Source organism: Taudactylus pleione, unplaced genomic scaffold (genome assembly GCF_031769625.1).
Source record: "Taudactylus pleione unplaced genomic scaffold, aTauple2 ptg000652l, whole genome shotgun sequence".
NCBI lineage: Eukaryota > Metazoa > Chordata > Amphibia > Anura > Myobatrachidae > Taudactylus > Taudactylus pleione.
Window position 1 is genome coordinate 9,133,915 of NW_028285054.1, and position 22,333 is coordinate 9,156,247.

Sequence of the window (22,333 nt, forward strand, 5' to 3'; positions counted from 1 at the left end):
TTTCATTCCAACCAATCAACTAGTTGGATGGCTGGACAGAAAATCTTTAGGTGTACCCAGCTTAGGTGCAGCTACTAGAGTAATGTATTACTGGAAATCTACAGCTAAAGTACAAATTTATCCGATCTGAGAGGTCTTATTGTAACATTCAAAAACATTCAAATTCCCATAACCTCATTTTACTATATTTCAAGTTCTGTGTAAGTTATTTTTTTTTTTTTTTTTAGCTACCTGAGAGGGAGAAACTGCTAGCAGTCAGACTCTGGTTTGTGCATAGGATCGAGCTAATATGTGTTACATACACACACACACATGGGTTTATTTGCTGTCTTTATTGTAATCGCCTATGTAAACTTGTTTTGGGAACTTTCTGATACTTGAAGTTGCTTTAGCACTAAACACTGTAATTTTCTGATTGGCTGTCATTGGAGCCAGCCCTGTGACTCTCCTAATGCAGTGATCAGCTGTAGCCTGCTTCTAGATCAACCCAGTTTAAAGTCATTTTACAGAGATCCAGCTAAAGAAATACAATAGGTATCTGCTACCTCATGCAATACAGCATATATAAAGTTTTTCATTTATTTTCAGTACCTGAACGTGTTGTGTGTATTTGAATATCACATTTTGCTCTTTTAATACACCTCCCACTTTGTATATAAGCATTTTATTTTCCAAGGTCGTGGGCATTCCTCAGGTTGACAATTATAAATGGCCTTAAATGTGACTAAACGAGGCCTTGTATGCAATTACCACAGTGTAATCTCAGTTGTAGTATATATTATATGTGGTGGGGTATTAACATTTAAAGACCATTTACATTGTCACACATCCAAGCCCTTCTGTACCTGAGAAGAGGAAATATCTTTAGTATTTTTTATTTATTTATTTCTTTTTTCCGGATGATCTGTTTTAGCGTCTCCTTTGTCAGTTCTATGACGTGGGTCTGGCAGATGATGTGACATGATTAAGTGTACATTTCTTATAGTGGATCCATTAAGTGCACGTAGTGTAGGCAGCCATTTTGTTCACCGAACCAATATATTTGCTAGGAGTATAGTGTATTCAGTTACTAGGAACCAGTGATGGTGACTCAATAGGCTGCATTCGTACATAAGCTCACAAAATGGCTGCCTACACACTATATACAGTAAGTGCCAGGTCTATAAACATTCTGGGCACCGTGGTATTAGAGGTTCTTAGTGCCCTCAAAGTAACCCTCAATGGTGGGAGTATTTGAAGAGTGTGTTAAGAAGTTATCCGCTCAGACTATCGACATTCCAAAAAAAAGTTGACATGGTGAAAATGTTTATATGGTCGACATTTAACATGTCAGCACCAGAATGTTGACACATATTTTTGTTGATTGTTAGGTTTAGGATAAAATAAGCAAAAAAAAAAAACATATCGACATTCTGTTGTCGAAATGTTAAATGTCAACATTAGGAACATGTCGATTATTTTACCATGTTAACCTTTTGTATGTCGACACCGGTTGTCAATCTATAGTCCATGTCAACATTCTGACTGTCGACCTTTCACACCACCTCTGGCTAAGAAGCCTTGATTTGGGCAGTACAGCCTGCATTACGTCCTGCAGCATGAACAAGGCATTCCCACAATCCTCGTTGGTGTACTTTTTAAAAAACATTTAGAAACTTTCATGGTCTCCATAACCAGCACAATGACAGCAAAATATAAATCCTAATAAAGTACAAGCAGCGATAAAGCTTGCAGCAATGAAGAGAACCTGTTAATGCTTCACAGGTTGGGTGTTGTAAATGAAATAGAGCACAGGGTGACATCCATTTTGTGCTCTCATCCGGTAACATGAGCCTCTTTACAATAGCAATGCGCTCTTATTCAGATTTAAAGTGCATTTTTTAAGTAACTTAACATGACGACATAAGCATAGATAATATAGTATAAATTATATAGTTTAAAAATAAATTAGTGACAGCCAGTGTATGTTTGTTTGGTTTTGCGCCCCCAAATTCGGACACGTGATGGTTGCCTGGCAGTCCACTGCGGAGTCCTGAGGTCACTGAAGACCAGCTGGTTGGAGGATGTGATGGTACGCCGCCTTCTTTTATAGATGTAATCATGAGTGTTTCACCATGACACCATAAACGTTTACCAGGTAGTGGACACTGAAGTTCATGCAGCTTGCATCTGTGGAACTATTAAATGTTCTGGTGCCCTATGTAACACAGGCCCCTATATAATACTACAGCTAGATGTTCCTCTCATGGTCTTCAGCAGTCTCCGGTTGTGGAGCGGAGAAGGCGTGGTGATATAAGTGTCTATGGGTAGCTGCAGCGCTGTAAAGCTTGTAGAGTGCCTGGAAATAGAGAGCAATCCTGAAGATCACAGATGCTTCAACATCTATCAATTACAATTTACAAGTAATTGTAGCATTTTATTTACTTGTGTAACGTTGTGGCAGCAAATGCTGTAAGGGTTAATCCTCATGCTTTCTGCAGGCCAGAGTGTAAAGGTAGTAATTGTTGTATGTTCTTTTTGTCACTCCAAGGCAGTATAGATTCTGCACACCTGCATTGGGCTAACTATAGCTTGCAATACTTTGGTTTCGATGTCCAATCTCTTGTTTGGGTATGAAATCCCGGCTGTCGGACTGCAGCTGGTCAGAATACCGACACCCATAGGAAGTGACTGTACGTATTTTTCGAACCCCTTCCCTAACCCACCCTCCTTGGTTCCTAACCCCAAACTCCCCCACTAATGCCTAAACCTAACCTCCCCCTCCCTGCACCCTAATCCTAACCCTCCCCCTAATGCCTAACCTCCCCCTAACACCCCGATACCTTTGGGATACTGGTGCCGGGATCCCGACCTGTTGGGACGTCTGCGCCAGTATTCAGACGATCAGCATCCCGCACTCCGGGACGCCGACTACATTCTCAATCTATACTACATTTTGCCATTAATGCAGCTTGAATTCTTCTAGGCATGGCTTTTACTAACTTTTGTGGGGAATATTTTGCTTCACTATGCCTTTTTGTTTTTATACAGGTAAGAAAATGATAAGACATCCTACGTAAGCAGTATCTGTGGAATAGCTACTTTGCCTAAATGGCCTGGTGGTCTTAATCATTTGGTCACTCAGTGTATAATGTTTAGCAAAGTTATACAGGGATTTCCTTCTGGTTTACGTAGGTCCTCTGGGGTGGCCTGTGTTTTCAGTGCTGCTCATAATGTAGCTATGGCCCTGCTAGATTACGCTTTCTGGATACCAGAGAACTGCTTGACTTTGTGTACATAACAATATTGTCCTTAAGCCGCTTTACTAGGGCTACCTTAACTTGGAGATTGTCCCTTGCAAGTTCTTTTTGGACAAGCAAACATCTATTTAGTCTGCCTCAGTTATATGGTTTTTAGTAATAGGCGAACAGGACCAAAGTACCCATTTCTCATTCATGAGAAAGGCACCAGAGGCACACTGAGTACACTGCATAAGTGCAGTGCATTACTGTAGCAGATGGATCCCCTTCAGTAAATCTACCCTGACATCCTCAGTTACTATCCATGTGAACATAGAGTGGGAACAGTAACCTGTGGCGAGCGAAAAATTTCTTCTTTTAGTGGCCTTTATGGGCATGGAACTGCACTTCCGCCCTCACTCTACGTCACTTCCAGGTACAACACAAAAGGTCAGTCATGTGCTGAGCTCTGATTGGTGGAGCTCATCCCATGCTTCTCTGATGCCTTAAAGGGGACTAGCAGCAGCCTCATGAGAGGATTCATCAGAGCCAGGCGACAGTTCCTGCTGGGGTGAGGTAATTGCTATGTTGGATATACATATACACCTGTATGTAACATGTCTGACTGATTAGAGGATGAAGTTTAAGGAAACTGAGTGTGCATATTTCATTATATTTGCCAAATCACAATATATTCGATCAATGACACCTATAGTATTAGAACTTTTGTTGTTTGTTTTTGGTCATTATAAGATGAAGTCTGAGCCGGTCTTCCTCCACTGGGTGTCTGATGATAAATCCCATGTGTGGCATTGATGCAATGTGTCCTGCACCTACTGTGCTAAACTTGATGCATTAAGGGCCTGATTCAGCAAGGATTGCAAAGCTGCATGCAGGCTATAGATATATGATGTATGCACGCAGGCTATAGATATATGATGTATGCACGCAGGCTATAGATATATGATGTATGCACGCAGGCTATAGATCATACTTGTCGACATTTCGGCAGGGGAATCCGGGAGGGGTCTGGTAGGTACGTCCAGCAGGGAGGATGGGGGCGGGTCAAATAGGCGGAGCGGGGGCGTGCCAACACGATCGCGTCATCGTGGCCCCACCCCCCGCTTTATAATGCCAATATTACTGGCATTATAAGGCAGGGGGCAGGGCTACGATGACACGATTCAGCGTGAATTGCATCATCACACCCCCGCACCGCCCACTTTTGCGGCTGGCGTGGGGGTTAGAGGGGAGCCGGCGTCCATGCCGGGGGACTTGCCTAGTATTGCGGGGTGTTGGGAGAGGCACCCGATTTTCGGGAGGCTCCCGACAGTCCTGGGAGAGTAGGCAAGTATGCTATAGATATGATGTAACTTAACATGGGCAGTACATGAAGGACATTATTATGTGGAGAAATAAATAATAACTTGTTTTCTCCCCCCTTTATTACCCTCGTATGGTTCCGGTCCTAACTTCTTTCCTGTCTAGCACTCAGCAAGTATGAGGAGTAACTCTTCGCTAGCTGCTGCAATGGAGGAATGACATTTAATTTGTATTTCTCTACCTACAGTGCAGATGGCTATTCTGTGGGATGCACCAGTGTTCATGATAATGCAGCTTATCCTTTCCCTAGGAAACCATTTTGGTTCAGCTCACAAAATGTCCGCCCCCTGTGTTCTGTAGGTTATCGTTACGAGTGTGAGTGAATAACAGGGTAAGGAGAACTGGGCCTCACTGAGCTCTCCCTGCCAGAGGAACTTCAGTGTGTATTTTATCTGTGTCTAATTTGTGAATGGAATAATATACCTACCTCATTGGTGCTTCCCTTTTACAGAAAACATTGAAAAGAAAAAATAACAAGTTAGTTTTCAACCAATAGATTAATATTTTTCTGCTGAACATAAAAAAAATTATCGAATAAATACAAATTAGCACTAAAGAGGTATTTACTATCAAACATAATTGGAAAAAGCAGTTTATAATTAACTAATAGTTTTGAAAATGACAACATAAGTCACTGAGGAATTTCCTAACTATATTATTAAGGCTGGGTACACACTATCGAGGACAGATGGCTCAGTAGGCTGATTCTCCTGTCAGAGTTACCAATTGGTAAGCTATAGGAGTGCACCGGGCTGACATCACAACTGGGTAGGCATTTAAATTTGCCCGTCCAGTTGAGATGTCTGTGTCGGCGGTCTCTGCAGACAGTGTACGGGTGGTCGGCGAGTCGCCCGCACACACAGCCAGATGCACCGATATAGCTTTCAGATATATCGGCATCGGCTGTGCTGCAGGGCTGACCCTGATGTCTGTGAACAACGTCGTTAAGACATGTACACACCCGTCGATTGAACAAGCCATATATCGCCAAGTGTGTACCCAGCATTAGGCACAAGATTGTGTGTAGCACTTTATAATGCTATAAGTAAACATCTGCCCTCAGCATATTAAATGATAATTACGTGGTGTTTGCATCTTGCAGCCTTAGCACCGTGAGCTGGATCCAGGTGCCTGTTTGTGTACATTGGTCATATTACAGTTTTCACTGAAACGATCCATTCATTTCAAGTCCTGATACAGATTAATCTCACATTACTTAGAAGCAAATAAGCTGTGTAAAAGTACTTTACAACCATTGTTAGTAAGCCCTGAGATCAAGAGCAATCTTAACCAACGTCTCTTTAGGCAGTGTGGAACTACAAGTATCAGCAGTTAGGATACTTAGACAGACAACAGCTGGAAAGTCATTGGCCGATATAGAGCGTTCGCTCATCTTGGCAGTCATTTATATGATGTTTCACTCATTGAAGAACCTATATTAAAGCTATAATATTTTGACCGTGTAATATATATAAGTAATGTAAGGTACTTACCTGGTCCCATAGTGCTGCTGCCACTTGGTCAATCACTGCCCCCAGCTCTCGGTACTCCCCAGAGTATCTGATATATGCCCATGTGCACAGGGTGATAAGTGTTAGTCCCATAATCATGTTACATAGACTGGCTATAATGTCCAGGCCGATGAAGCCAGTGACTGCGGCCAACACGTATGTTATGAATATGACCACAAAGAGTGTTGCCGGGGTGCGCGCGGCATGGAATATGTTCTTGCTGTCGTTGTGCTTGATATACTGGATATAAAGCTCATCGATCTCGTTCTCCAGTTGCTGGAGGTACCGCCGGCTAAACTCTTCGCCCCCCATTTTCTTCACGCCCCGGAACAGTTTCACAGAATCTTCTTTCAGCTCCTGGTGTTTATGTTGCAGGTCTGTGGGCGCCAGAAAGGGCCTGTCCCCCCCACACACCTGTTTAAAGTAAGGGGTGCAAAGGAAGAAATTAGGATTTCTGAAGCAAGAATGTCAATATCTTCTATGTAAACAACTGTGTGTTTAAATATTGCCCTTTTGTGGTACTCTTTGCAGGGGCAGAACTATGCGAGACAATGGAGGCGCCAGCACTGAAGGGGCACCTCCTCCATTGCCCACAATATATTCACCCCACTTAGGGCTGTAAATGTATACATGGAGTATACAATCACGGCCGCCAAATACGTGGCACCCCTTCCCGGGACCTGAGAAGCCACCATAACCATATACTAGTTTCCGGCCGCGTGTCAGACCATCAGATGTCGCTTTCGTCTATATATAGCCTGTCCCCACTCATCGAGGTCGCTGCTCCTCAGCAGCTTGTCACATATTCTATATTAGTGTTTTTGTGCAGATAAATGGATAGATATGCACCATATTTATTTTCCCTTTATTTGGGGACGGGCCACCAAATTGTAACTTGCATCCCGCATCTGGGATGAACTTGCGCCACTGACTCCTTGGGTAAGGGACACAGGGTAGTTGTATTAATGTTGGGTTCACACATGGCAGATCTATCTGCTGACCCGCCAACAGAGCGGCCGATCAGGTAAGCTATACACACTTAACGAACAGCTGCTCCGTGTGTGCGCTGACATCACAACTGCGCGGACATTTGAATTTGCCCGCCCAGCTAAGATGTCAGTCACCAGCGGTCCCTGCAGCAAGTGTACGGGCGGTTGGTAGGTCACCCGTATACACAGCAAGATACGCTGATAATATATCTGCAGATATAACGGTCATCGGTTGTGCTGCAGGGCCGATGCGATATGTCTGTGAATGACGTCGTTCATAGGCATATCATCTGTACACACCCGGCGATCCGCAAATGATATATTGTCTGTTTGATAGAATGGACAATATATCGACCAGTGTGTGTACCCAGCTTAAGCCTTGGAGAGAGATATAGTGCCGACCAATCAGCTCCTAACTGCCATTTTTTTCCAAACAGCCTGTAAAGTGACAGACGCTGATTGGTTGGTACTTTATCTCTCTCCAAGACTTAGTACATCACCCACAACAAACCAACATTTTGAATTGAATAATTTGGAACTCTCATGTAGCCCAATACTTCCCTTGGTGCGAAATAAACTAAAACATTTAGATAAAAGCTATTCCCCATCCAGATTTGTGTTTTGCACCCATCGCTACTACAATGGTACTGCTGCTCCACTACCCCCTGCCACCCTCTTCACCCATCATTCCTGCAATGGTTACCTGAACTGGGAGGGCATATTTGAACAGAGATAAGAAACGGTATGTATGTAATACCGCAGATGATTGGTGATTGGCGCTAGGAAGTCCCAGTGAGGCCGTTATGTCAATACGTTTCTAACAGATACAAATATTCATATTACATCAGACTTATCTCACTCCAGTTCAGTTATGTAAGTATGGGGGGAGAGTTTCCTCTGTCCCAGAAGCTCTGTCGAGGAGTGTACATTTTGGCATGTCCTGTGATCCTGCCCACAGGTTTCTGATTTGTGGGCGATCTCCTCCACAGGTGTGTCTCTCCCCCTTATGGATCCCACGGTGGGCCTTTTGGGCATCCTAGATAACCATCAACTTAATAAGTCTCTCAAATGATATGTGCCTAATGCCCTAGCTTTGGCGATGGTGTGCACTGCAAGGGCTTGGATGGCCTCCCGGGTTCCTATCTTTGGCGACTGGGTTATACTAGTAAACAATACTGTAGCCCACGAGAAATTTGTATATACTAGTCACAATACCCCGTTGAACTTTGAGCATATCTGGGGCCCTTGGTTGGACTCCCCGAATAGCTCTGCTATGCCCACAAGCCCTGTCCAATGCCGGTCCTCTAATAATGCCCACTGGATATTCCGCTTCTTTAAATTATTACTGTTTATATGTTCTGTCGTGCATATTTGTTTTTTTATTGCTGTTCTTCAGTTGCTTGTGTGTTGTTTTTTTATTATTATAGATTTATTTAAATGCGGCTGCTGATTTTTTCCCTGACAAATCTTGTCATGCTCCCACTATTTTGCCATGTATAATGTATTTCCACTCAATGTCTTGCGATAGTTTCTTTCCATGTTTATTTGTATGCTTGTTATCTTTCTATGTAAAAGCATAAATCAATAAATATACCCTATTTAATAATAATAATGCCACGGGAGGGAGTCAGCTATTGGTAGGCGGAGCTCTATGACAGGGATTTTATTGACTGACTTCAAAATGGCCGTCTCTAGTCTTACCTCTTCCATTTTCTTATTATACAAATCTTTAGCTGTGGCCACCGCTGCAAGATTGTTGGCTTCTGCTGTGGCCTAATGAGAAACCAGGAGAAATGTGGTTTAATTGTGGTATAATTATAATTGAAACATCATATAAAATGATTATAGGCAACCTAATACACTTTAAGGTATGCATACTGTATGCGGCCTTACAACAGTCATTATCTACACACTTGTACAATCACACTTTTGATGTGAGTTTATTTTCGATTACACTTGGGTTCGGAAGTCTTTTTCATAGTGCCGATTCATGCGTACACACCTATATAATCTAATTTACGATCCAGGAAACTCATCTGTCTAAAATATCTGATGAAAAGACACAAAGACGGCGCTGCTGCTGGAGGATTATGGGCAGAACGGTCGGCAGGGAGTACACACCATGTTTTGTCCAATATTGTACCATCAAATCGGATGAAAATTAAACTACACCTAAAACCTGTTCTTTCCATGTGACCAGTTTTCGTCTAATCGAAGGTGCAAGATATCGTATGAACGGTTCGGGAATCGAAAAAGGAAGGCCGGACAATTGTACAGTACATACTTGCCTACTTTTGAAAAATCAAAATCATTTCAGGGAGATTGTGAAAGCAGCACTTATCAGCGCGGCGGTAAAGTGGGCATGTACGGCTACATCTGAGAGGCGTGTCATAAGATTGACTTACATCCAAATGTTAATGAGCCCCTATTTGTTGATGAAAATACACTGATACTTTTCAGGGTATGCGTTCGGCATCCCGGCGGAGGGGATGCCGACGTTTACAATATCGGTATCAGAATACTGACGCCGGTCAGAATACCGGGGACAGCATCCCGGCCGCAGGGATGCTGACGGTAAGTAGCGGGGAGGGGGGAGGGTTTAGGGGTTAGGGTGCGGGAATGGGGAGGTTAGGTTTAGGTACCAAGGGGGGTAGAATACCGACCACCAAGTGTCGGTATGTTAACCCTGTCTGGATCCAGGGGTTGGGATTCTGACTGCCTGGATCCCCTCTGATTCCCTTTTCAGGGCTTGCTCATGTATTGTGTTTTACAAGTCCAGGAGAAACCTTATTTGAAAATGCTTGTAGCCATAGGGATTTTCTACTTCAGGGTCCATAGGGTATCCACAGGATACCTTGGGGTATAGGTGTGACGTCAGTCGCAGGGCACCAAAGAGTTAAGCTTGCAGCCTCCCAGGATGCACTAGGTCCCCCTCCTATACCCCGCCCCCGAGCCAAGGCATCTCAGTTTAGTTTGGTGCCCGGCCGGAGTCGGGTGCACCTGTTGGAGTGGGGGCTAGAAGAGCCCCTGAAGCTTTTTCTTCATGCAGCTGTGGCTGCACATCTGGATGAACAGCATGGACAGTCAGTCTTGACGTCCATGCTGTCTTCCCTACACCCCGCCGGTACCAGAACGCCGGTACTGATCCGGGGATGCTGGTGGGCATCTGGGGTCACAGCTAGCGGTGACCCCAGATGTTCCGGACCATGGCCGGATTCAAGGGGGACAGAGGTAAGCAGCGGGGTCCCGCGGTGGGTCCCCACTGATCACATGGTCCTAAGTCCCCAGGCAGGGGGCTCCCTGGGGACTGGCTGCAGCGTGGAGCCAGGTGACCAACCTGCGCTTCCACTACCCCCTGGGACAGCGGACCGCAGCAGAGCGGTAGCGCTGCGGCGTCCCAGGGGTTAAATGCATGCCAGGGGAGCGCGCCTTCCCCGCTGCACACAGCCCTCTCTGCACTGTGCTGACTGGCCCTGTGTCAGCGCTCCTCCCCCAGGCCAGCCTTCTCTCTGCTCCTCGGCGGCCATCTTTTCAGAAGCATGGTGAACGCTGCTGGAAGCCTGCATTGGAAGCATCGTGGTCTGGGTCCCCCCGCATACCTCTCCTCCGCTGTGGTCAGGTCTGTGTATGCAGCGCTGTGTCCTACCAGGCCCTGTGTCTGTGTAGTTGAGTGATCAGCGCTGTTAGTGCAGGAATTGATTTTCTTTGCATTGTATGTGACTGTGCTAGCGCTGCTGCCTGTAACTTTTCTTCTCTCAAGACTGTCAGCTTTATTACTGTCCCTGTTCTTTCTGCTAAGCCCTTGCGGTGCGGTGCTGCAGGGTGGTCTCTCGCCTATTTAATATATAATTGGTGAGAGGGGTCACATACGTGGTGCCATCATGTCTGAAAGTGATTTTCCCCTCCGGCTACAGTGTACCACGTGTAAAGTACCGTTAGCGGAGGGGGGAGGGTAGCGCGGAGGGCCTTTGCCGGCAGTGTTTGTCCATGGTGCGGCCTCTTACGGTTACAGCACCGGTACAGGAGCCGCCCTGGGCTTGTTTCGCTCAGGCGCTAACAGCCTTAGTGGGCCAGTTAGCTCCGCAGCCCGCGTTTACTCCGATGGGTTTGTCCCAGCAGTCTGTGGTGTCGTCACCCATGCAGGGTTTCCCACGACAATTGGTGGTACCCCACAGTCTCCCTATTTCCCCGCTCCCGGTTTCTCAGGAGCCAGCGTGGGTTAACTCCCTCATAAACTGCCGGTGGCGTCTCTGTCCGCTCCTTATGAGGATGACGAAGGGACGTCTGATGATGGGGAGATTCTGGATCCTTACGATCAGGAACCTCTCCATACTAAGGACGCTGATGCTAAGTCCAAAGTATATATTCCTGGACTTATTCGGGCGGTCTGCACAGCCTTGGTGATTGAGGACGAAGTTCCCCCAGCGGCTAAGTCTAAGTATGCCTTTTTCAAAGACGTGAAGGGCGATGCCACAGTCTTTCCTCTTTCGGGTCAGTTGGTGGACCATTTAGAGGAGGCGTGGAAACAGCCTGGCAAAAGATACCAGCCACAGAGACGCCTGGCGGTGGCTTATCCGTTCGCGGATAATTATTTTGCTAAGTGGGAATCCCCTCCACAGGTGGATTCTCACGTGACCCGTCTTGTCCGTAGTGCCACATTGCCGATGCCATCCATGTCCTCCCTTAAGGATGCTACGGACCGCAAGGTGGAAATCTGCCTGAAGTCCGCTTATTCCCTTGCGGGGGGGGCAGCACGGCCGGCTATGGCCATTTGCTGGGTTGCCACAGCGATGGAGCGCTGGGCGGATTCATTAGAGGCTTCTTTTGATTCCGACTGTCCGGCCGAACAGGCGGAGTTGATTGGCAATCTCCGTGATTCGGCCACCTACATCAACGAGGCGGCTCTAGACATTAGTACTCTGGTGTCTAGAATTTCTTCAGCAGCGGTAGCTGCTCGTCGCACCTTGTGGCTGCGATCCTGGAAGGCGGACGCAGATTCCAAGAAGGGTCTGGAAGCGTTGCCGTTTACCGGAGAAGTTCTCTTCGGTCCGGATCTGGATAAGATTGTGGCCACGCTGGCGGCAGCCAAATCGGCTTGTCTCCCGTCGGCCGCTGCTCCTTCTGGTTCTGGACCATCGTCCTTTCGGTCATCTAGGGCCCAGGGCAGGCCCAAACCACAGTCGTTTCCTCGTCAGGCTGGCCCTAGGAAATCGGTCAAGCCACGGAAGCAGGCATGGAGTACCAGACGTCCGGCCCCCAAGCCAGATGACAAGCTGCGGCCTGACGGTCCGGGCCTCCCTTTGGGGGATCCCAGGGTGGGAGGCCGCCTGCTGCAGTTCGCCCAGTGTTGGTCGGTCACTACGACAGACACTTGGGTTCTGGAGGTGGTCTCCCACGGGTACGCCCTCTCCTTCCGGCACAGACCCCCGGCTCGAATCTTCACCACGGGTCTACCATCAGACCGGAACAAGGCTACGGAGCTGCGGAAGGTATTGCACACTATGCTCCAGGCTGGAGTTATAGTGCCTGTTCCATTCTCCCAGAGGGGCCAGGGTTTCTACTCAAACCTTTTTTTGGTACAGAAACCCAATGGGTCCTTTCGTCCGATTCTCAACCTCAAAGCACTCAACAAGTCTTTGCGGGTACCGAAGTTTCGGATGGAGACCCTACGGTCCATCATTCTGGCGCTGGAACCTGGGGACTACATGGTGTCATTGGACATACAGGACGCTTACCTGCATGTCCCTATTCTTTTGCGCCATCAACAGTTCCTCAGGTTTGCAATCCGCAGCGACCACTTCCAGTTTCGGGCGTTACCTTTTGGCCTGGCGACAGCACCATGTGTTTTCACCAAGGTGATGGCGGTCATGGCGGCTTCTCTGCGGCTGCAGGGAGTCCGCATATTGCCGTACTTGGACGACCTGTTATTGGTGGCGGGATCTCCAGAGCTCCTGTTACGCCACTTGGACCTGACCATTGCCCTGCTGCAACGGCACGGCTGGCTAATCAACTGGCAGAAGTCCACTCTAATCCCGTCTCGGAGGATTCTGCATCTTGGAGCCTTATTGGACTCGGGACAGCAAAAGATCTTCGTGACGGAGGAAAAGATCTCTGCTTTACAGTCAAGGGTGCGCAGTTGTCTGCACAGCCGCCGGGTGTCTCTACACTGGGCGATGAGGTTACTGGGCTCCATGGTGTCGGTGTTCGACATGGTGGAATATGCCCAGTTTCACTCCAGACCTCTGCAGCACCTGATCCTGTCAAAGTGGAACGGGCTGCCTCAGTCTCTGAAGTCCCAGACGATTGTGTTCACCCCGGAGGTTCGCCTGTCCCTTGCTTGGTGGTTACAGACGACCCACCTCAGCGAGGGACGTCCGTTCTGGGTTCCAAATTGGGTCCTGTTGACAACGGACGCCAGTCTTCGGGGCTGGGGAGCAGTTTCGGGTCCACATCTGTTCCAGGGCAGGTGGACGCCGACAGAAGCGGAGCTTCCAATCAATATCTTGGAACTCCGTGCAGTCTTCAATGCTCTCCAGCAGGCACATCGGTTTCTCCAGGGTCACCCGGTACAGGTCCAGTCGGACAACGCTACCACCGTGGCCTACATAAACAGGCAAGCAGGAACCCGAAGCCGGGCGGCTCTCGTAGAGGTGTCTCGGATCCTGGTTTGGGCGGAGCGCAATCTTCCGGCCATATCAGCGGTCTTCATCCCGGGAGTGCTCAATTGGGAGGCGGACTTTCTAAGTCGCCAGGACGTTCATCCGGGGGAATGGTCCCTGCACCCGGACGTTTTTCAACTACTGGTGGACAGATGGGGTCTTCCAGAGATCGACCTCATGGCGTCCCGGCACAACAACAAGTTGCCGGTGTACGGGTCTCGCACAAGAGACGAAGGGGCGTCTCTGGTGGATGCTCTGTCCGTCCGGTGGACGTTCCGGTTCGCATACCTGTTCCCTCCGGTCTCCCTTCTTCCACGGGTAATCCGGAAATTCAAACAGGAAGGAGGGACGCTCCTGTTGATAGCTCCCGCGTGGCCCAGACGGCACTGGTTCTCAGACCTTCAGGGTCTGTCCGTGGACAGTCCTCTGCAGTTGCCGCTACGACCAGACCTCCTGTCTCAGGGTCCTTGTCGTCACCCGGACCTGACTCGGCTGTCTTTGACGGCGTGGCTGTTGAGACGGCCATGCTGAGGTCCCGGGGGTTTTCCAGCTCTGTGGTGCGTACCATGTTGCGAGCTCGGAAACCGTCTTCCGCGAGGATATACCATCGCGTGTGGCATACGTTCTTCCAGTGGTGTCGACCGAGAGGTTATGCACCGCGGGAGTTTCGTCTGTCTCGGATTCTCGCCTTCCTGCAAGCGGGACTAGATCATGGGCTTCGCCTTGCTTCTTTGAAGGTACAGGTTTCGGCCCTGTCTGTCTGGTTTCACAGTAGGATTGCTACAATCCCGGATGTGCGCACCTTTATGCAAGGTGTTGTCCGCATTCAGCCGCCCTTTGTTCCACCTGTGGCGCCGTGGGATTTGGCTGTGGTCCTGAGGGCTCTCCAAGGACCGCCGTTTGAACCACTGGGATCAGTGGATCTTAAATGGCTAACAGCTAAGACTGTTTTCCTTCTGGCTATTGCTTCGGCCAGACGTGTTTCTGAGTTAGGGGCTCTTTCTTGTAGACCCCCTTTCTTGGTTTTTCATGGGAACAGGGCAGTACTCCGCACTCGGCCCGAGTTTATTCCCAAAGTTGTTTCCCAGTTTCATGTTAATGAGGAAATCGTTGTTCCGGCCTTTAACTCACCTGGTCTTTCCGTGGGTGAGGCCTCTTTGGATGTTGTGCGGGCCTTAAGGACTTATGTTGACCGCACTTCTTCGTTTAGGAAGTCGGACGCTTTGTTTGTCCTCTATGGCTTCCGTAAAAAGGGTTGGCCTGCTTCAAAGCAAACTTTGGCAGCCTGGATCCGTATAGCTATTTCTGAAGCTTATCTTCATGAAGGCCTACCGGTTCCTCCTTCTCTGAAGGCTCATTCCACTAGGTCTGTGGGTCCTTCGTGGGCAGCTCGACGTGGTGCCTCTGCAGTCCAGATCTGCAAGGCTGCTACGTGGTCCTCTGTCCATACCTTCGTGAGGTATTACAGGTTTGACACCTTCGCCTCTCAGGATGCTTCCTTCGGGCGGCGGATTCTCCTTTCTGCACAGGAGCGTCCCCACCCTTAAAGGATACTGCTTTGGGACATCCCCAAGGTATCCTGTGGATACCCTATGGACCCTGAAGTAGAAAATATGAGATATGGTAAGAACTTACCCTTGTTATCTCTATTTCTACGAAGTCCATAGGGTTCCACAGGACTCCCGCCCTGTCGCACATGTGCTGCAGATGGGCTTTACTCTGGTCACCGATTTTCCGTCTCCCTCTGGTGAGAATGTGATTCTTGTATATGTCCAGATCTTTGTTCTCTCTCTTCCTTCTCCTCCTCCGGCCTATGGCTTGGTAACTAACTGAGATGCCTTGGCTCGGGGGCGGGGTATAGGAGGGGGACCTAGTGCATCCTGGGAGGCTGAAAGCTTAACTCTTTGGTGCCCTGCGACTGACGTCACACCTATACCCCAAGGTATCCTGTGGAACCCTATGGACTTCGTAGAAATAGAGATAACAAGGGTAAGTTCTTACCATATCTCATATTATTGTGCTTTATAATCAATGCAAGGAAATTATTCTGATAATCCCGATTGAATGTGTTTTAAAAAAAAATTATATATATATATATATATATATATATATATATATATATATAAACAGTTTCATAATGTGTCTAAGGTGCAATCAGGGAGACCTCTTCAGAGAGACAGGGAGATTGCTACTATTTCCGGGAGTCTCCCTGACATTCAGGGAGAGTTGGCAAGTATGTTGTAGGTGTGAACCCAGCTATAATCTTGCAGTAAAATTTAGAATGGAAATAAGGACACGTACAAAATATATTATATGGACAATATACGCCTCTAACCGAAGTAATAAAAATACAACAAGTCATCATGTTCCTTGACTACCTACAAGTACAAAGTTATAATTAAAAAATATGGACATTGGGAAAAAAAAAAATCACAGTGCCTTGTACTTTGTCCTTACTGTTAAGGTGCGTACGCACTTGCCGATATTCTGGACGACTGAACGATAACGTTGTCGTTCACTATATCGGCCAATTTGCATGAAAAAACGATAACGACCAATGATGTGCGCTCCCGCAGGTCGTTGGTCTTTGTCGTTCATCGCCTGAACATGCAAGCCAACCTGACAATATTGTGATGGTCGTTGCATGTTCGGGAGGGAGACCGGCACTGAACGCACATTGAGCACACCTCTGCCGGGGACACACTAGATGATGTCGCTCATGGAGCGAATCATCTAGTGCACAGGTTCTCAAACTCGGTCCTCAGGACCCCCAAACAGTGCATGTTTTCCAGGTCTCTTCACAGAATCAGTGAAATAATTAGCTCCACCTGTGGATCTTTTAAAATGTGTCAGTGAGTAATGAGTACACCTGTGCACCTGCTGGGTGACCTGGAAAATGTGACCTGTGTGGGGTCCTGAGAACCACTGGTCTAATGTGTATGCCCCTTAACACAGTGTTCCAATCTCAATCTCACAGCTGCTCACCAGCATAGTGCACTATGGGCCTGATTCAGATCCGGTCGCTATGAGCGTACGCTCGCATGATGCGTATGCAAATATTTGAAAGTGACGCGGTGGAGAGCAATTGCTCGCCAAGGCATAAGCATGCCCATCTTACCTGTACGAGCGTTCGCTTTGTGTATGCAGACTTCCCTTAGCGTATGCAGAGACGCCCACTGCCCCACGTCATCTCCTGGAAGTTTGTGAAAACATTGGTACATCGACCACTATCGGATGTGAACGCAGTGCTTTTGGTAGCTTTTTTTTCTACCACAAGCATTGTGAGGAAAACAGAGTAATAAAATGGCTGGTGACGTGTACTATGACGCTGCCTGTTAATTATGCACGCCTCTAAAACGGCGTTGAAACACTCAGGCACGCCTGCGTTCGCACCTCCGCTCCCCCGTTTTTACTGGACTGCCCCTGTTACCACCCACAAACGGCCTCTCCTGTCACTCACTCTGCTGTGCTGGCTTTGCTGTGCGAGTGAAGGATCTGTGATCGCACTGTGTAGTTTGCGCACGTGCACTGCGATGGATACGTATGCGCAGATTAGCAACCATCGGCAATAGCGAGCGCACTGCGGATAGCGTCCGGGTCTGAATCAGGCCCTATGTACTTAATGAATGTGTCACGTAGTTCTCCGTTGTTGTTGTACTAACAATTAGGGCTTCCAAATGCTGCAGGTAACATTGAAATGATGCAGAAGTCTGTGTGTGCATTCGTTTACATCAGCGTTAAAGCGCTTCAAGAATGCAAACTGAATTCCTAACACGAATGCCCATTTGTACTAGCTCTTAGGGGAAATTACCAGACAAATAACATGTAAATATAAGCTTACCTGTAGCATTGACTTAGGGTGTGGCAGCTCCTCCCCTTGATATATCTTTATATAGGCCTGTTAGGGAATAAAACCACCTTATGTTAGAGCCTGATTCAGTCACACAGCATAGAGAGTCTTACTATAAACCAGTGATTTCAACTTATTTTATAGAAAAGGTCCACTGAAAACATTCATGAAATAAGAATATCTCAAAGACACATGAGAATGCCATAAAGATGAGAAATCGGGGGGTACAATTAGGATATGGTGAAGAACAATATTGGATAAACGGGGTTCTTTCATGTACGTAGGTTATATGGGATCAATTCTTTATCCAGTTGTATCAAACTGTGGTTTTAATCATATTGTCTGATTGAATAATTAAATTGTTGATGTGTAATAGTCACTGACAAACTAAGTAGGATGAGGACAAGTGGTGAAGGCTGGGGACTCGCATGACAGGAAAGTGGAAGCAATTCAAAGGAAGGAGAAGACAATGTAGCACTCTAATACCTCTTTTCCACCAAAAACCCAGGTCCGACCTGGGTGTTTGGACATGGTTCCAACCCTGGTCAGACCCAGGTCAGACCCATTTACACTGCACCTTTGATCTGGGTTACTCCCAGGTCAGCCCTGTTCACACTGAACTCAGGTTTGTCCTGCTAAACCTGTGAGGTCATAAAAAGTGTGAGGTGAATGCTCCACAACCACCAATCCGCTCATTTTAGGCATGATCCAGATCAGATAACCTGGGTTGCACCATTTACACTGCACCATTACCTGGGTCCATCCTGGGTCCAACCCTGGTAGCTACCTGGGTTGGATTGCTGGGTCACTTGACCCAGGTTATTTTTCAGGTATCCTTTTACACTGAGCTGCAACCCGGGTAGACCCTGCAAAAACCCAGGTTTTTGCTTTGGTGTAAAAGGGGTATTAGCTTGTACCCAATGAATAGCGAGCGCACTGTCTCCTAGTCCCTTTCAGTGACTCTTACTAAAGCCGGGTACATACAGAACAATAGGCTCCATGAGTGATATCGTTCAGTGTTGTCCCCTCACCTGCCGGGCTCAATGTCGTTCCTGATATCGAGCATACACATTGAACGATATCGTTCCGTGATGTCAACGGCTGCATCCCCGAACTTGCAGGATCTGATGATATCGTCAGATTGGCCTGCAAGCACGGCCGATGAAAGCTATCGTTAGCGATCCGCGGGATATCGTTAACAATGCCTTGCATACACACGGAACGTTATTGAACGGTTTTAACGATATCGTTATCGTTCACAATATCCTTCCGTGTGTATGCTGCTTTAGAGTATTGGAAGCACGAATATTGATGGGGAAAACATAAGGAAGGAGGACCCTGCCTGTAAGGAATTACATGATGAAGAGGAGTGAACAGGTGAACTGGGGAGGAGAGATTGGAAATTTAGGAGGAGGGAAAGTAGGCTTTGATGAAAAGGTGTGTTTTGGTGAGTATTTGAAGTGACTGGTTACAAGTCTAAAGGTACCTAAACAGTACGATTTTTTTAAATTATATTGCCGTTTTCGACCAATTGGAACATCAAATCGTTTAATAAGTGCCGTGTGTAGGCACAATGCCGATGCGCGCTCCCGCTGGTTGTTGGTTGTGGTCTGTGATCTTTTGAACATGCAGAAAGACCACGACCTGTCTTTCACAATTTGTTACACATCGTTCCGTGTGTACGCACGATGAACAATTTAATTGACGATGAACGATTTGTCATCACTACCTGGCCACTCCCCTCTACCATTTTGTGCTTGCCGACGGAGAGACAGAAGATGCATCGTGAGGTTGTTTGCTGCCAAACGATATATTGTTAACGATTTGCAGACGTTAACGTCCCATCTATATCGTTTGATGGTTTGTACAATCGTTCCATGTGTATGCACAATATCATTTGTCTGGGAGAAGGGCCGGCTCCAGGGGTCTGAGCACCCTGTGCCGGCCCGTTAGGATGCGCCCTGTCATCCCGCGCGGCTAAGCCGCTCGCGACCGAAATTGGGGGCGTGGCCTCATTACCATAGGCCACGTTCCCTAAGTGACGTTATTAGGAGGCGTGCCCGCATGGCACGCCTCCAAATAACGTCAGGCTGGGGGCAAAGCCCAGCCCTCCGTCACTGGCTGGGCTTCCCCCAGCCCTCTCCTGTCAGTGAATGGATGCCGCGTGCATGCGCACTCTGCATTCATTCACACTCCGGGGGTCCTCAACCTACCACCCGCGGGCCACTTCGTTCCACGGGCGGAACAGCGGGACAGTGCTGAAATCGGGATGCTGGGGAGGGGTGCGCCCTCTATGGGTGGGCGTAACCCTAACCCCCCTCTAAGTGCCTAAACCTAACCCCCCCTTCCCTGCAGCCTAACCCTAAGTGTTCCGGGTGGGTGCCTAACCCTAACCTCCCCCCGGGGGTGCCTAACCCTAACCCCCCCTTCCCCTAGCCTAACCCCAACCTCCCGGGGTGTGCCTAACCCTTAGTCCCTTCCTGGAGCCGCTAACCTAACCCTCCCCCCCCGCTGCTGTCTGCGCCTGGCTTACCTTCGCTCAGTAAGCCGGGTGTCGGGCTCCCGGCGTAGGTCTAATGACAGGCATCGGAATTTCGACGCCTGTCATTAGACACTTGCCGGGATTTCACAGTCGGGAAGCTGGCGGTCGGCATTGTGACCGTTGGTTTCCTGACTGCATCCCAGCTACACACATAGATGACACCGTTGAACAAGGTTCACTGCATAGGATGAACAGCAGGTTCTCTTATATGCTGATAGGTATCATTGTCCAAATTCATTTACTTTCAATAACGATCTGAAGTTATTAGGTGACTTGTCTGATAAAGGCTGTGATACTGCAGCGTATGCCCAAACACACTATCTGATATAGACTAGATTGTAGGGATGTGCGCCAACCCCCGTGTTTTGGTTTTGGATCTGTATCTCCTTCGTGGTTTGGATCTGTATTGGTTTTGCCAAAACCGCCCTTGCGTGTTTTGGTTTTGGATCTGTATTTTTTTTTCAAAAATTTATAAAAACTTATATTTGTTTATGTGTGATTTTCTAATGTGACCACATTTATTCAGACTCTATTGTATTTGCTATATATATTTTGTTATATTATATTTATTAATATTTGTTCTATGATGTCTCAATAAAATTTTTTTAAAAAAAAAATTGATTTAAACTACTGAAATCACATAATTTATTTTATTTTTTTTGTTCCTACAGTATTATTAACCTCAATAATATTAACTTACACTCGTTTCAAGTCAATTTGGATCTCCTCACAGCTCACAATATTGTTTTCATCCGGTTTAGGCCCAAAATTTGCACCCAGCCAGCTGGCTGACTAAGCTAAGCTAAGCAGCAGCAGTGGGCGGCACAAATACGTGGCATTTCAACTTCCAACATGGCACATCAGGAAACATATGTTTTCATTAATCAAGCGGCCTAAGGGAGTTGGAGTATGTATGTAGTTGAAGGCAGGGACAGGAAGGGTTGATTGGTAGTAAATTTAATTAAATTTTTTTATTCCGAAGCAAATTTATAAGGGAGGAGGGGAGAGCATGGGTGAACAACTTGTCCCATGTTTTGCCCACATAATGAACTTGGTAGTCCAGAATATTTTTATTAATTAAAGGGGCATGCAGGAGATGCTGTCTGTGGCCATAAACATTTCTGGACATTTTTGGTATTCAGCAACCGCATGTCAAAGATTGCAGCAGCAGTGGCAGTTCATATTCATATATATATATATATATATATATATATATATATATATATTTATATATATATATATATATATATATATATATATATTATATTTCTATATAGTATATTTCTATATATAAAAACCCAGTAAAATTAAGGATAATTTTTATTTTTAAGTAAGACATTTCAGATACAGTTCTGATCATGGAGAAAATTATTTTCTATACACAGCAGACATCTTATCAGTAATTATATTAATGTACCCTGCGGAATAACACTCCGTCAGCCCCTTTTCCTGAAGTGACTCATACAGAGAATAATAGCCACAATAACTCTGTTCTGTCAAGTTGGGTAAACAGTTATGTATACATTTCTGAACACCGATAGAAGTGCTTTTTTTTCTATAAGCCACTTTTATATTTTTAGGGTTTAATGACATTTTATTTGCATTTGCAAATATCTGTAAGTTATACTGAACTACAAAGATATGTACATAACAGGGGCAGTCAGTGCAAACGACAGTAATAGTGGTATGGAGGCTCTCCCCCATATTTAGTACCGGACAGCTGACGGCAGAATGCACGCCGTTAACCCAGAGCGATTGACTTCAATGGATGCAGAATAAAATAATTACCTTGAAATATTCCACCAGTCCGCGACAAGTTATTTTATTGCCATTGATTTCTTTAATATCCAAGTTTTCTGGGCTCAAGAGCCAGGGGATAAACACTTTCAGGTTCCTTATAAACTCTTCATCGATTTCTGCAATGAGAAATAATACCTATGCTACAGATGTGTCCTTATATATCTTTGTTGCAGTCACGCTAAAAAGCCCCTCTCGGCGCTCCAGGTCCTGTGAGACTTTGCCTGCGCTGGGCGTCTTTTTTTTTCAGAAATTGCCTCTGAGTACCAATGTGATGTGACTAGGATGCACCAGCACACTGTGCTGATTAATTGTATATCTGTGTGAGACTGAAGGCCCCCATACACTGTGCTGATTAATTGTATATCTGTGTGCGACTGAAGG

General features: G+C 46.8%; 1 protein-coding gene across 1 annotated transcript in view; it reads right to left on the reverse strand.

The window, feature by feature from the left end:
• Positions 1 to 20: 20 nt before the first annotated feature.
• Positions 21 to 22,333, reverse strand: part of ATL1 (atlastin GTPase 1) — a 72,094-nt gene continuing 49,781 nt past the window's right edge. Inside the window, exons 9-14 of the mRNA XM_088455357.1 lie at positions 21,941 to 22,068; positions 17,602 to 17,658; positions 8,803 to 8,874; positions 6,095 to 6,526; positions 5,029 to 5,043; positions 21 to 2,338 (exon numbers count right to left, since the gene is read on the reverse strand). Of these exons, the coding sequence (XP_088311483.1) occupies positions 2,231 to 2,338; positions 5,029 to 5,043; positions 6,095 to 6,526; positions 8,803 to 8,874; positions 17,602 to 17,658; positions 21,941 to 22,068 (812 nt within the window). The 3' untranslated portion in view covers positions 21 to 2,230. The remainder of the gene's footprint in view (positions 2,339 to 5,028; positions 5,044 to 6,094; positions 6,527 to 8,802; positions 8,875 to 17,601; positions 17,659 to 21,940; positions 22,069 to 22,333) is intronic.